General features: G+C 33.7%; 1 protein-coding gene and 1 pseudogene across 1 annotated transcript; both read right to left on the bottom strand.

Annotated features, from left to right (window-relative positions):
• Nucleotides 1-4,183: 4,183 nt before the first annotated feature.
• On the bottom strand, nt 4,184-8,105 carry LOC9323763 (phosphatidylinositol 4-phosphate 5-kinase 2). The gene is made up of 8 exons (XM_021035357.1): nt 6,730-8,105; nt 6,486-6,650; nt 6,194-6,359; nt 5,927-6,037; nt 5,653-5,846; nt 5,426-5,556; nt 5,252-5,345; nt 4,184-4,894 (listed from the first exon to the last, which is right to left on the bottom strand). Exons 1-8 carry the CDS (start codon nt 7,839-7,841, stop codon nt 4,594-4,596), a joined length of 2,274 nt encoding a protein of 757 aa, XP_020891016.1. The 5' UTR covers nt 7,842-8,105; the 3' UTR covers nt 4,184-4,593.
• Nucleotides 8,106-9,819: 1,714 nt separating this feature from the next.
• Nucleotides 9,820-10,874, bottom strand: LOC110224228 (annotated as a pseudogene).
• Between the last annotated feature and the right edge of the window lie 3,964 nt (nt 10,875-14,838).

Raw genomic sequence — 14,838 nt, 5'->3', positions numbered from 1 at the left:
GACTCCAAAAGTTTCCTCGACCCTCATTCCAAATTTCATAATTCAAATATGTTGTCGACTCCGTGTAACTGGATATTTATTTTATCTATATATATTTCAATACTCTATAATAATGTCAAAATAAGTTGTTATAAACAATTACCTTAAGCTTTAAACGATTAGCTAGCTAATTTTCATTTAGTGTGCTTTAATTTGTAGTAATTAAATTCATTGGTCTACCTTCGTTGAATAACTTTGCTGGCTGGTCTTTAATTTCGACTATACTTGAAACTAGACTTAGATAAAATAATGAACTAAAACAGAGTTTTTTTTTAATATACTCCATAGTTGGGAACGGATAACCAAAGTGGCAAAGGCGTGGTGAAGAAGATTCATCTGGATTCGGATTTTGTATGTATTACCCTAGAGGAGGATAAAATATTTTGTTGGAAGACAATTAGACAAAGACGTTTGTCTGCAGATTACATCTGTATATGTACTTAACACACACCTATATAGTATATGAATGTGTATCCCATAATTCATGAACGATAAGACTAATCTTCCAATAGAAGCATTCATTCTTTTGTATTTAGTTAAACATCTTATTAGGTTAACTAGAATGACAATTAAATGTTTCTAATTTTCATATGCTAACATATACTATAATGGTCTAGTGGTCCATCCATCCATACACCATTTATCGTCAAAATTCTAGGTGCAGATTTAGAATGATGTAAAAATCGATATCAACATTGATCTTACTATAGCTGACGAACCTGCTGATCGACTTACTGAACAACCTGCTGAGAAACTCGTTGAAGGACTTTCTGATGGACTTCCTGAAGTACTTTTTGTATCAAGTCAGCTTGTGCCAATTAAGGAAAGTTATCATTTCCTTTCCTTGTGCGCGTCTCAAAGTCATATATGAAAATATATGGAAGCCTGAAGATACTCTAAATCTTCTAGAAAGTGTTCCACACAACCTTAGCTGCATCTTCCCACATAAGAACCCGATGAGCCATAACTTCCCTTTTCCGAAGCCGAATGAGATCAAATCACAACGGCTTTATTCTGATCATCTTTCCCTCATTCAATTTCCAACGGCCATATTTTCATTTATTGTTGCGATTTTTTATTATTTTATTTTAGCATATAGACGTTGTACTTGAGCCCCTATATAAGCTCACCTTAGTTTTCATTTGTATTAAAGCCTTCTACGAAATAAACAAGTATTTTCTTCAAAGAGTGTCTTTGAGTTTTATGCATTAGAAATTAGTGTGGATTCACTAAAGTCTTGTGTATGTGCGGATCAATTAGCTTGTGGATTCGAGTTGATTTGTTCGTGGTTTGATTGTGGATTCAATAAGCATGTTGAGTGTGGATTCATTCGACAAAACCTCCATCTTTCATCTCTATCATCGTCCACTGAATCATCTAAGCCGTAAGCCGAGAGACCGAAAAACGTAAATCCTAGGTGGATTCCGAGGTTTGCATCATAGAAGAAAAAAAAACAAAGAACGTGCATATTTTCAGAATCTAGTTACAGTGATCCGTTGAAACAGTAACCAGATTTTTTTTCATATCACTTATTGTCTACGATTGAGAAGTTTGAGCTATGGGTGTCATATTTCTAAATGACGTACAAAAAAAAGAAGCAGAATTATGTAAAAAATACTAAAATAATTTCACGAAGAGATAAATGACAAAAGAAAACAAGACAGATCGACAGACCACTCATAAAATCAGATCTTACCGTATCTTTATTTCCCAAATCAGTAAATCTTTATTTCCCAAATCAGTAAATCATATGGTCTATTTATATTATTAAAAAAATAACGAGAGAAAGAAAACAATATTGATAGTAGTAATAACCTACAAGTAAGAAAAATTTGTTGATATTTGTGACATTTAATTAAAGGACTTTTTAGGCATGCAAGTGTTTGGCAGACCTAGCTACTGTTTAAAGCTCAGTCTTTTTCTTATTTTCTCGTTTAAAGAACCATTTCTTCTTTTATTTTCTTTACATTTATAACTAATTCATTCATGCAGACAGTGAGTACAGTATTCACTTATGATATGTTCTTCTTTTTTTGTCTCTCTGTTTCGAGAAAACTGTAGTGAAGAGTAGTATATTTTTTGGTTTTGTTAATTGGGAATTTGAAGATTTGTGTAGTTTATAGTGAAAACTTTGGTTTATTAGCTTTTTGTAATAAAATAAATGATACTTTGGTTTGAAAGAGAGATATAAATGAATTTGTGACTTGTCACCTGCCTGTGGGAGCGGGTTCGTTAGTTAATAATCTAGCAGAAAAAACTCAAAAAGCCTCGTCGATTTATGTGAAAAAGCAAATGGAGTAAAAACTTGTTCCACAAGAAACATTGATGTTAGGTCAATATTCAGTGCTCATGTATTTAATTAAAATCTGTAGTCCGGAAATGAAACAGTTCATAATTATTCTTTTTCTCAGATTATATTTTTAAATAGAATGTTCCTCTTGGGAATTTGGACTCTAGGATCTGAAGAAATGGGCACGTATTTGTTAATAAAAATTGTTTACATTTTTTTCAATGGAAATTTGACTTTGTTGCACTCCCTCCATTGGTTGTCGGATTTCATCCTCTTTTATTACAATCTCGACTCCCACCCAAGTAGGTAGTTTTATAAATATTGTACTGTTATCAAGTTATTTATAGTGGGTCATATATATAGTAGTGCTACTATTGTAAATCCGTATACAAACAAAAAATTGAGTTTAAATTTTGGATTATGTCCCAATGTGACGAAACAAATTAACTATTCGGACTAGGAGTCTTTGGCATGCATTGCTCATAGAAAACTAAGCATGCATGTAATTGGGAAGAAAACTATTTTGACTATTATCAATGTGTAGTCGTCTATAAAGACAAGCTCTTCAAGGAGAAAATAACTTTGAATGTTATATGAATGCGTGTTATATTCAATCGACAAAAAAAAAAAAAAGAAGGATCAAACTACAAAAAGACCAGACACCCAACTTAGTCCTTGTTGAAAGATACATGTTGTGGTATAGAGAGTTACGATTGAATTCGTCATACTGTGATTTCTACTTGTTTACTGATAAGAAGAAAAATTTAAGTCAACATACACATTATTATTTTACTTGCTCATCAATACCAATACTCTAAGATGAATTAAATATGAAAAAGAAAGAGTAATGTGAGATGTTTATTTCCCTGTTCTAAAAATCTTCGCCTAGACCCGATTACTCCCCGCTTAATCGCTAGGCCCACCATATCCGCTTCGATTAATGACTAATCCCTTAAAGAAATCAGTCACCCGATTACTCTCCGCCTACCGCCTAATCCGATTATTCCTCGCCTAATCTTACATACCCCGATTATTTTTAGATTGCCAGTATAAAAAAACTTTTTATTTTTGTTATTCAATCATTTGAATTGGGAGTTTGTAATGTTTTACAATAATTTATGTTCATATTTTAATAAAAATCATAAATATTTGTCTCAAAAATACATTTTTATGTGTTTACTGCAATTTTAAAAATAATATTGGATTAATATGTTTTAAAAATATTAAAATAACCCTAAAACTAATCCCCGATTAATCCCCGATTTTAATCCGATTTTCCGATTAATCGCTAGGTCCATGCCGAGCGCCCGACTAGCGCCTAGCGATTTTTTAAACAAGGGTTTATTTAGAGTTTATAAAAAAAGAAGACATGTGGTCTTCTCTGTTTGCTTTCTCTCCTTTTCATGGAAACACAACCTCCATTCCAAACCTCTCTCTACTTTTTTGACCATAGTATATGTTTATGCACTTTTCCTGTTAATGAATCATAGTAACATCATATCAAATCCTATATATCTAACAATACTACTAGTCTTTTTTCTTCTATATATTTATGTAGGCATACCATTAATTGGTCGATTTATTTTCCACATACGAACAAGTATCATCAAAAATACCTGATTATTTTCCATGTACATTTTGAGAAGTTTTATATTACATACCAAATATGTGACTCGAAACAGAGTTTGAATAAAATTTGGCAAAGTATCTTTAAACATGAAAAGGATGGTGAAGAACAAGAGGGATCCCATGGGAATAAGGGACCTCTTTTTGAAGATTTTAATAAATCTTTTGCTTTTTTCTTTTGTCTCAGTTTTTTTTTTTTTTTTTTAACTACTTTCATCACAAAACAAATCAAACAATAGGGAATTATCTTATAGCAAATGGGATTAAAATAAAACACCCATCCTTTTCATTAAACTTGTACACTTATCTTATTCCCAATGCATTTCCAAATCTCCCCAAACCCATTTTTTTTCCTCTCTAAGCCTATGTACTCTTGATTTCCATTCACAAATCTATATTCACATATATTTTCCTCTCACCCTCCAAAATAAAAATAAAAACTCCCACACCCAAAATTTGTTTGATCACTTCATTCTCAAATATAAAAATGAAAGAATTCCAAATCGACTTCTTTCCTTCTTCGAGCTTCTCTCCGAGTGCAATTACCCTTTTGCCCCCTCATGCAGGGTCTCGTTATCTGAGATAAAAAGCGAGGAGCTTAGGTTTGACCTTTCAATGATGGGGCTATTAGACCTTCATTAGCCGTCTTCGATGAAGATTCTGCTGATGAAATCTCTGAACCTTCTTGAGTATAGTTTGGGATCAACGGCTGAGATTGAAGCCGGATCAGCTTGTAGAGACTTGTAAGCATGCTCGATCTTCTTGCTTATGTCGTAATCTTGTAATATGTCAATGATTCCAAAATATAGAACCACTTCGTAGACCTCTCCGTGAGATAGATAGTTGGTCCCTCCAGAGGAATACTGATCATAGTCGCTTCTTCTCGCCATTCGTTCTGCCCTTGCAGGCATGTTTGCGCCTAATCGAATCAATGGTTTCCTGCAAAAGCAATCAAATTTTCAGTAACATGTTGAAAATGTAACTATGGATAAAGAGTTGATTGATCTTTAACAATTAGTTTAAGCAGCACAAAAAAAAGGACCACATGATCTGTCTTGCCCCCACAATATCATTGTGCTTTTCTATTCAATTGAACAGCCCCCACAAAATTGCAAGCAACTTTTTAATACAATAATGCGTAGAGATGTAAGGTAGTTCTCATATGAAATCACTCCTAATCGGAAATTGAACCACTCTCTGTCACAGCAATTACCAATGACTATGAGTTGTTAGGTCAACTTCTTGTGCTAGAGATTAAACCTGGGTAATGATTGGTCAGAATAAATATTCACGTACCTGCCAGCTAAAATGCGGTCCATGTCTTGAAGTTCCGCTTCCAAGAAGCGACAACCACGCATAAATTTCTCGTTTTGGTACGACTCTATCTTACCTGCACAATACATGAAGAATATAATCACAATGGGCAAGGTAAACAGAGAGTTTTGAAGAAGAACGAGAAGTTTAACAGACCAGATCTCAAAACGAATGGAGAGAGCCCCATTTTGTCTCCTGTGGTGTCATCACGGAAGTGAACGCCAACCAAAAGGCTATAATCCATTATTCTCTCAGCTTCCAAGAACTCACAGTCGCGCTTAATTTGCCTGGTAAATGAAATCCCGTCAGCTAAATAAAGCGTTTTCACTTTCAAACAGCCAAATAAATAAAGAATAACACTAGAAGCAATTTAAGCAGCTTACGTCATAAGCTCTTGGTACCAATTTCTCTGAAGACGGAAAGCAAAATTGAGATCAAGGTCCTTGAGGGTAGTAGTCTCATCAATTTCCCCTTCGGGTTTGGAGGTATACCGTCCATGGGAAGACCCTTTCAGGTCAAACCGTCTCTGGATTCTATATTCGGAGCAGAATAAGTTCCCCATGACAATAAACCGAGTCTGGACAGATGACAAACAACATGAGAAAATTGACCATTGGAAACAAAGAGTCTTATGAAATGTAGATGAACAACACAAACCTTTTGGCCACCAACAGGTTTGATACAGTGCACACCGTAGAACCGAGTCACAAGTGTATTTTCATACTGGCAGACATGTTTGTAGTAACTTGGAAGCATTCGTAGAAGCACCTGGATAAAGAAAACAAAAACTTCAGGTCAAATTTCTTTAGGTAACCACACTTAGTGGACAATATGATTAAGAATGTAAAGTGAAAGCTAAGAAACAATAATACAAAGGGAATCAAAGAAGAGAGAAGAAGTCAAGACAAGATCCCAACGACTAACCTTGACTTCTGATTTCTTCACCGTCTTGATCATAAATCTGTCATCTTGAGTTAAGTAAAAAAAACTTCCACTCTTTCCAGGCGAAGATAGTTCCCTAAGAGCATCGTTTCCACAGATAGCTAGCATGTAATCAGCAGGATCCACCGTGAATAGCTCCCTCAGCCGTCTGACAAAAGAATTGACCAAAGGAAACACATTAGTCATAAACCCAAATAGAGAACATTCATCAATGCACAATAAGATTAACACATTGGGAGTGATAAACATCATATAAATGCAAAAGATTGAATACCTAAAGACCAAAGGGCAATAGTCCTTCCAGCGGAAATCAACAGACAGATGTGGTGGTGTGGTCTTAGAACCCTCAGGTGGGAACCTTGTCCAGAACTTTTCACTTGGGTCAAAATCGCTCTGTTTGAGGTCTCGAACAACGGAAGCATGTTTGCCGACAGAATACCTAAACAATCACACTTTGGTTAGAAAAAACACAGATCCAGAAACGCACACCACCATTCATTGGGATTGTGAGAAATGACCTGATTCCATGTTGCAAGTTGAGCATCAAATCGTATTTTTTATGCCCTTTAGATATAGTCTCTCCAGGTTTCTTAGCCTCACCGGTGAAACAACAAGGATTCTTCCTAAACTGACGAAACCCATCACGATCAATAGAAATCCTATCTCTGTAAATGACAGAAGCTTCGACATTATCAACAATATCACAAGTAATATCCCCAGCTTCACCATCAGATTCCCAAATACAGATTCTAGGGAAAATCTTCTCCCCAGTGAAACTCCCAGCTCCACTATCAACAGAAGATCTCTTCCTGGTGGCAACAATCAACTCATTCTTCTCAATCCCATCAAAGAAATTCCTCATGAGATTACTAGTCTCATTCCACGAACCGATCCAAGAACTCCCATCAGGCCAAGTAAACACACCACTCCCTTTAGGAACTCCATTTTCCCATTGACCTTCAAATCTATTCCCATTAGGCCAAGCAAGCACACCTTTACCACAAATCACACCATTTCTCCATTCTCCAGTATACTGATTCCCATTCATCCAAACATATCGTCCTCTCCCATCCTGTAGATTCCGCCGCCATGTACCTTCATAGTAATCTCCGTTGGCATATCTCTTCTGACCATGACCATGTTTCCGATCAGCAACCCAAGAGCCTCGATAAGTATCACCATCAACGCCAACAAAAGTCCCAAATCCTTCCATTCTCCCAGATTTGAACTCTCCTTCGTAAGTCGCACCACTCGGCCATGAAAACTTGCCTTTACCACTCGCTTTGCCACGTTTCCACTCGCCTTCGTACATACAACCATCCTTCCACAAATACTTACCGGATCCGTTGGGAAACCCGCCGGAAAACGTTCCCATATAGAGATCTCCGTTTGGTAACGGCTTCTCCACGTCTAACGGAGGTGGCGTGGGAGTGACGCGCCGTGTAGTTCCTTGAGATTTCGATCGTACCATCGGCGTTAAAGCTAGTAACAACAAATCGTCTCTTCTCTCTACTTCGTCTCCTCCTTCTCTAACCCGTCTCTTACACACCTCTTCTAAAACCTTCTTCTTCTCCACAAGTAAAACTTCAGTAGCTTCTTCTTCTTCGATGACAAGCGGTTCACGCATCATCTACTCATCAGATAAACCCTAGCTTCTTCTTCCTCTCGAAATCAACACAATCTTCGAAATGGCATTTGATTTCTTCTCACAACGATGAAGTGAAAATGGAAAATAATCAGATAGAGAAACTTTCTAGATCTGAGAAGAAACCTAACGTTGGTGAGAGATTCCTACAAAACGCTACAGAGGAAAAAAAAGAAAAGAGAGAATGAAGCATCAAAAGAAAAAGGATAAAGAAGAGACAGACAGAGAAAGAGAGAAGAGAGTAATAAATAAATAAAAATGTTTTAATAATATGGAAAATTAAATATTGGTTAGGGTAAAATAGTAAAATTCAATTAAGTTTGCAGTAACCATCGGGAAGTGGACACAAAAAGCCCACCAGCCCGAAAAAAGGAAAAAAATCTCATTGTTATGACCAATGTTTTGACTTCACTAATTTACCGGGTTATGTTAAACAGATACATTAATAAAATCTAATAAAAATAAATACTCCCTACAAAAGCATTCAGATTTTTCTTTCTTTAAGTAACAGAAAAAAAACATTGCGCTGTTTAAATGGATAATACTTCCGAAATAATTAAAAAAGGACAGTAATCACCTGACAGGTTTACTATATGTGTCCTTTCCAGTAATAATTTAAATATATGTAATCAGAGTAATTAAAAAGGAAACGTATTTTAGGGAAATTTTCTTTTTCCTTGTGGGCTGTAGATGGAAATGAATCATTTGTTTCTCTATTTTGTTTTCCTTTTTTTTCTGATGAAATTTTTTTACTTCTCATCTTTTTTTTTTTGTGAAAGAAATAGAGGAAATTCAATTTAAAGGAAATAAAAACTTACTCTTTCATAAACAACCTGTCAGAGCCAATAGTTTAATTCAATTTGAAATCTTCATATTTTAAATCTAGAGCAAAAAAAGTAACCAGATTGGCCACATATAGAAAATGGAATCAAACATGTATATTGGCTCATATTGCGTTGTTGATAACACAAAATATGAATATGTTAACTGCGTTTGAAAGCTAAACATAAGAATATCTAGCAATGTGACATATTGGCTACCATTATTAGCCATTCTAGAGATTAGTATGAGAATTGGTCTATGATCTATTTCGGTGTAAAAAATGTCACTATCATTTACATGTGAACTCATTCACAAACCAAAGAATCTGGCAAATTTGATGTATACGTGTTCGTTCACTCGTCGACGCACATTTAAGGGAGTGTGAACTGTGAAAGATAATTAACGAGTTTTGTTTTGGTTTACTCTGATTGTTTCAGAAACAAATTGCAGTTAGAAACTTCGTCGACCGTTTTTCATCATTGAATTTGTTTAAACTGTAGTTATTTTTAGAATAAAGGTAAATTCACCTAACGGTTTTGTAAGAGTGAATTTACTACTAGCTAGTACGTACTACTATTAATAACGGTAAATTAGTCACACACACACACACAAAAAAAAAAAAAAAAAACTACTCAAGCTCGACACGTTTGATTGAGCCTATAGTAATTCTTAAAGATATTTAAAATATGTTTTTTAAAAGTGTACTGGCGTGCACTACGTTGTATGGATTTAATGTGATACCCACGTAAAAGACCAAATGATTAGTTATGTTTATCTCCTCTCTTTTTTAAACAATACTTGTACTAATCAAAACTAATTGTATTTGTAAATAAACAGTGATCGATCATCAACTAGTCGTCATCGCGAATGGAATAAAGTAATGAACCATGTGATAATGTTTTGCAACCATATGACAATATATTTTTCTTAATTTTGTTCTACTGCGTGGCTTTTAATTATATCACGCATTCACGTTCGTCGTTTGGTATTCTCAGTTTTAGTTCTTCTATCGTTTAATTTCTGTTTAAATTTTTTTTTTTTTAATTCATACCTTTCATTAAAAACTTAGAAACCAGTTACAACAATAGACTTGGTGAAAAGAAAGGAACATACAACAAGAAAGATAAACAAGAGCACAAAATTATTGAAATACATCAAACCAAGAACCCAAAAGAGTAGGAGCCGGAGGAGTAATTCATTGAGCTCTAGAGAGTGGATCCAAATGGCAGCGGAGGATGTTCTTTATCTCAAGTACCAAAGCAGAGGCTGGTTTTGAGGAAGCAGTGTGCAGTCTCAAGTTTCTTTCTCTCCAGATGGAATACATAGAAGCTTGGAAAGCAAGTCTAAGAATCAAAGCCATGTTTTTGTCATGACAAGGATTCTTAAGCCATCTAGCTCCATCCTCAAACAGGTAAGGTGGAGAAACATGGGCCTTCCTCGTAAAATACTGCCACACTTCCGCAGCATATGAGCAGTCAAAGAAAAAGTGTTGCCTCGACTCATCCTGAGAATTACAGAGATGGCAAACAGAAGGAACAGTCAAACCCCAACGAATCAGCCTTTCTCTAGTGCGCAACCTGTGACGAAAAATGATCCAAGCAATGAATGCATGTTTAGGGATCCTCCTTTTAAACCACACAGATTCATACCAGCCTATTTCAAGTCCATGGCGATTTAAATGAACCCAAGTTTTAGAGGTGGAGAAGAAATCAGACGCTTTACTTTCTCCAATTTCCAGAGGAAACAACCATCCTCAGCTTCATCTTGAGGATTCACAACAGAAGGATTAGGTAGGCAATATTTCAAGAGCTGAATAAGAGGATTTCTGCTGCGACTTCTTGAAATCCACCAACGACCATCTCTCAAAGCATTAGCAACAACCGTCCCTCTAGGTAAACTAGTAATTCTTGGACCCAAGTCACCAGTGAGCTCCAACAAAGGACCCAAATTAGTCTAGTTATCATACCAAAAGTCATAAGTGACTCTAGAACCTATCTCACAAATAATGAAGGGTCTCGCTAAAAGTCGCAATTTACACAAACTCTTCCAAATCCAACTTCTTGAGTTTAAATAATCCAAATCCTAGAAGTCAGTTTATTTTTACTTTTACGTTCAATCTATCCTTGATTAATTCGAGGTGTTACTGATTCATTTTGATATTGTTTTGATTAACGCGAAGTTTATACATACAGACATACAGTATATGATATTTTATGTATTTATAGGCAATCAATTAGTAGATGAATCTCAACTAATCTAATGGAAAGTTATTGACTTCTTTTGTAATCGATCTAATCATATAAGAAGCTGTCATTGAAGTGAAGAGCACGAGGTAATGATTATGCAAAAACAGTGTTTTGAGTATGAGGATAACTACTTCTTCTAGGACTACTGTAGTGTTATATCGTCTTTTTTTTTTGGGGCTTATTGTGGTCTAAATCTTTTTACTTTTGAATTCATGTTTTATAAAATACGAAGTTTATTCAATGTTAAAATGCATATGTATAGAATAATTAACAAAGAGATCGTTGAAGATCCTTATAGTAGTTCAATGCATCGGTCTCAACAATTAACAAATAGTAAGATTATGATATCACGTTGTCAGATAGATCTATTTAATTTAATATTTCAATAGCCTGTTATTGGTTAGTAGATTCAAATGATTGTGTTTTTAATTCGAGTAATAAATAATACACATCTTAATAATTCAGGAAACTATATACTTATATTATATCAATATTATCGCATGACCAAGCGACGTTGTTGATTTATACAAATAATATAGCGTAGATTTTGATTCGCCATGATCCGGGAACAAGAAATTAAAGACAGATATGACAAGAAAGACAAATGACTCTCTAATTGCAGATAATTAAAGAGAAATTGTTAAAAATGCCCTTTTTTCAATACCCCTTTTCAAAAATGCCCCTTTTGAGAGTCCATTTTTAAGTTTGCCCTCTTTTAATTTTTAATGACCATTTTACCCTTATTTGAAACAAAATTAGGTCCACAAAATACAAAATATTTTTTGGCGGGAAAAGTGATCCCACAATTTTCCCGCCAAAACACTTGTAAAAACCTTTTAAAAACCTTGTAAAATTTTTCCGTAAAAATTTTTCCCGCCAAAAAATTTTCCCGCCAAAAAATTTTTTTTGCGGGAAAAGTGATTCCTGGCAATTTTTTTTGCGAAATTTTTTTGGCGGGAAAAATTTACAAGGTATTTAAAGGTTTACAGAGTATTTACAAGTGTTTTGTAAGGTTTGAGAATGTATTTTAAAAGGTTTTACAAGGTACTTATAAGGTTTTATAAGGTATTTATAACTTGTAAAACCTTATAAAAAACTTGTAAAACCTTATAACTTGTAAAAACCTTATAAAATAGCTTGTAAAATCTTATAATATCTTATAAATACCTTGTAAATACGTTGTAAAACCTTTTAAAATACATTGTAAAACCTTATAAATACCTTGTAAAAAACCTTTAAAATACCTTGTAAATTTTTGGCGGGAAAAATTTTCCCGCCAAAAATTTAACGCCAAAAAATTGCGGAATCACTTTTCCCGCAAAAAAAAATTTTTGGCGGGAAAATTTTTTGGCGGGAAAAAGTTTTACGGAAAAATTTTACAAGGTATTTTAAAGGTTTTACAAGTGTTTTGGCGGGAAAAATTGCGGGATCACTTTTCCCGCCAAAAAGTATTTTGTATTTTGTGGACCTAATTTTGTTATATTTCCTTATATATTTGTGATATCTTTTATTAAAAGAAGGGTAATTTAGTCATTTTGTACATAAAAAGGGGTATTTTTAAAAGTGGATAGCCAAAGGGGACATTTTTGAAAAGGGATATTAAAAAATGGGCATTTTTGTGAGTCTCCCATAATTAAATCTAATTACGCGTCATTAAAATTTATAAAAACATCTTTCTACAGTTGGAATGATCAAGCTGACCTGGCACATATATGGGAACCACCTTCGAGCCATTGGGCTGTCACGGCCCACCTAATACCGTCGTCTACGAAGAATCCAACGACATAGACGGTGCCACGTGTTGAACACTTTAGCGGTCAAGATGAAAACCACGTCATCAAAATCTAGAGCGAACCACCTGTCTCGGGGCGGCCTGGCGTCAAGATCCTAACGAAGATTATGTTTCATCTGACTAATCACGTGCAACGGCCTTGTTGCACACGTGCGACGGTCAAAACATTAGTATTTGTACTTGTTAAAATTTGAGGAATTTACTGACTGTTTTTATTTGTCCGACAGAAAAAATCAACTATAACACTCTGTATTTTTTGTTCAAAAAAAAAAAAAAAACACTCTGTATTCATGTCTAAATGTATTTGCAGAGAATGGTATCGAAATAAAATACACTCAAAATATTGTTTTTGGAGTTAAAATAGAATAATAGATTAATCCAAACTGGACAACTTGGAGTTTGAGAAATTGGAAAACTTTCTTATATCGTGATTTACAACTGGAATATGAACATAAAACATTCTAGAATAATATATTCTTTCAAGAGAAAAACAGAAGATAATGGCATAATGCTATGGCTGTGACTGGTTAAAAAGTTAAAAGAAATGAAAAGAAAAAATAGAAGAAAATAAATGTCACATCAAGAAGAAAAATGAATTCTACTAGTTTTGAGGAAGGAAGAATTCCTCTCCTTTAGTTACTTTTTGATGTTTTCATCTGAAATAATTTTCTTCTGATTTTTTTTTTACTGGTGCATGCCAAGAAAATAAAAAATTTTCCCTTTTTCACTTTTTCTATTAAGGGTGATCAGTCACACCCTATATTTACACTAAGAAATTTGACATGACAATCTTTAAACGATTATTCTTTGTTGTTAACCAAATATGAATGATGAAATTATGTGAAAGCAATTAGAAGAGAAAAGACAAAGAAGATGGATGACCGATAAGTCAGGTAGCCGTCCGCCGACCTATTACGTACGCATCAAAGCAGAAGACTCGTAAGTCCTATCTTCCCAAATCCAAATCACACAAAAGAACAAATAATTTTTCAAAAAAAATTATGATTTGATAATAGAATGATATTGTTTTAAGATTACAAAAACAAAGATAAGATAGTCTTCACACATTTATCAAGTTCAACGAGATTTGATAGTATTTGTATACAACTTTACATTCAAAATAAAGCTAGTTACTTCATTTTAACAAGTCGAGATAATTCATCCAATAATCTTGTGTGCATCTAATAAAAACCTGTGAAAATAAGCATTCTTATGCGTCACTCTAAATTGGTACGAAAAAAACATATATTAAAAACCAAAAATATTCAAACTTGCTTCGGGATAAAAAGAAAACAAAAGTGTACGTATCGGACGGAGCGGATCAAGCGTATCAAGCAGAACAAAAGCGGATCAAGCAGATCTAGCGGTATAACTGCGGATCAAGCGGTTCGAACGCTTTAAGATGTGTTGAATGGTGCAAGCGGATCAGGTAGTGGGTGAAATATTTATATTATAAAAAATATTAGTTTTATATAAAATATTACATAATCTATACATAATAAAAACAATTATATTAAAATAATTTGCAATATTGGTTTAACATATTTTGAATATGTATTTAAAAAATTTATAAATGCACTAAAATATTTAACCAAACAAATTTAGTTTATGTATTATTTTTTTATTTTTGAACATCTAATTATATTAATTCAAAGATTTTATATAATATAACAATATTATTAAGTGTTTTAGGTACAAAATAATAACAGAAAATTATATAATTCAAAGATTTTATATAATATAAAAATATTATTAAGTGTTTTAGGTACAAAATAATAACAGAAAATGGTGTCAAAAAAAATAATAATAATAATAATAACAGAAAATAGTTATAAATATAACATATGTAGTACATTGAATTAATAATCCATGACTTTTTTTTAAAGTAATAGTCATGATAAATAACAAATAGGTACATCATATGTAGTGTATTAAATTAATAAGCTATAATAAATATAATATATGTGTGAATGCTATAAAGTAAATAATTATGTGAAAATATTGATAAGCGGAGCAAATACACCACAAATGTAGCGTATCTACCGTATAAGGTGGATCAAAAATTTCTTTCACAAATTCTGCCCATTTTAACTGTAGCTCTTCAAAATATTAGTTTTTTATT

This window comes from Arabidopsis lyrata, assembly GCF_000004255.2.
Source record: "Arabidopsis lyrata subsp. lyrata unplaced genomic scaffold ARALYscaffold_2, whole genome shotgun sequence".
Lineage (NCBI taxonomy): Eukaryota > Viridiplantae > Streptophyta > Magnoliopsida > Brassicales > Brassicaceae > Arabidopsis > Arabidopsis lyrata.
Note: the sequence above shows the minus strand (reverse complement) of the source record. Positions and strands in the feature narration are given on the sequence as shown.

What these genes read in the sequence shown, in the direction of transcription:
- LOC9323763 (XM_021035357.1), bottom strand. Translation starts at nt 7,841, where the DNA reads ATGATGCGTGAACCGCTTGTCATCGAAGAAGAAGAAGCTACTGAAGTT. An exon ending in TGAAGAAATCAGAAGTCAAG is followed by an intron (nt 6,038 to 6,193) that starts GTTAGTCGTTGG and finishes TTCTTTATCCAG; the next exon opens with GTGCTTCTACGAATGCTTCC. An exon ending in GACCGCATTTTAGCTGGCAG is followed by an intron (nt 4,895 to 5,251) that starts GTACGTGAATAT and finishes TTGCTTTTGCAG; the next exon opens with GAAACCATTGATTCGATTAG.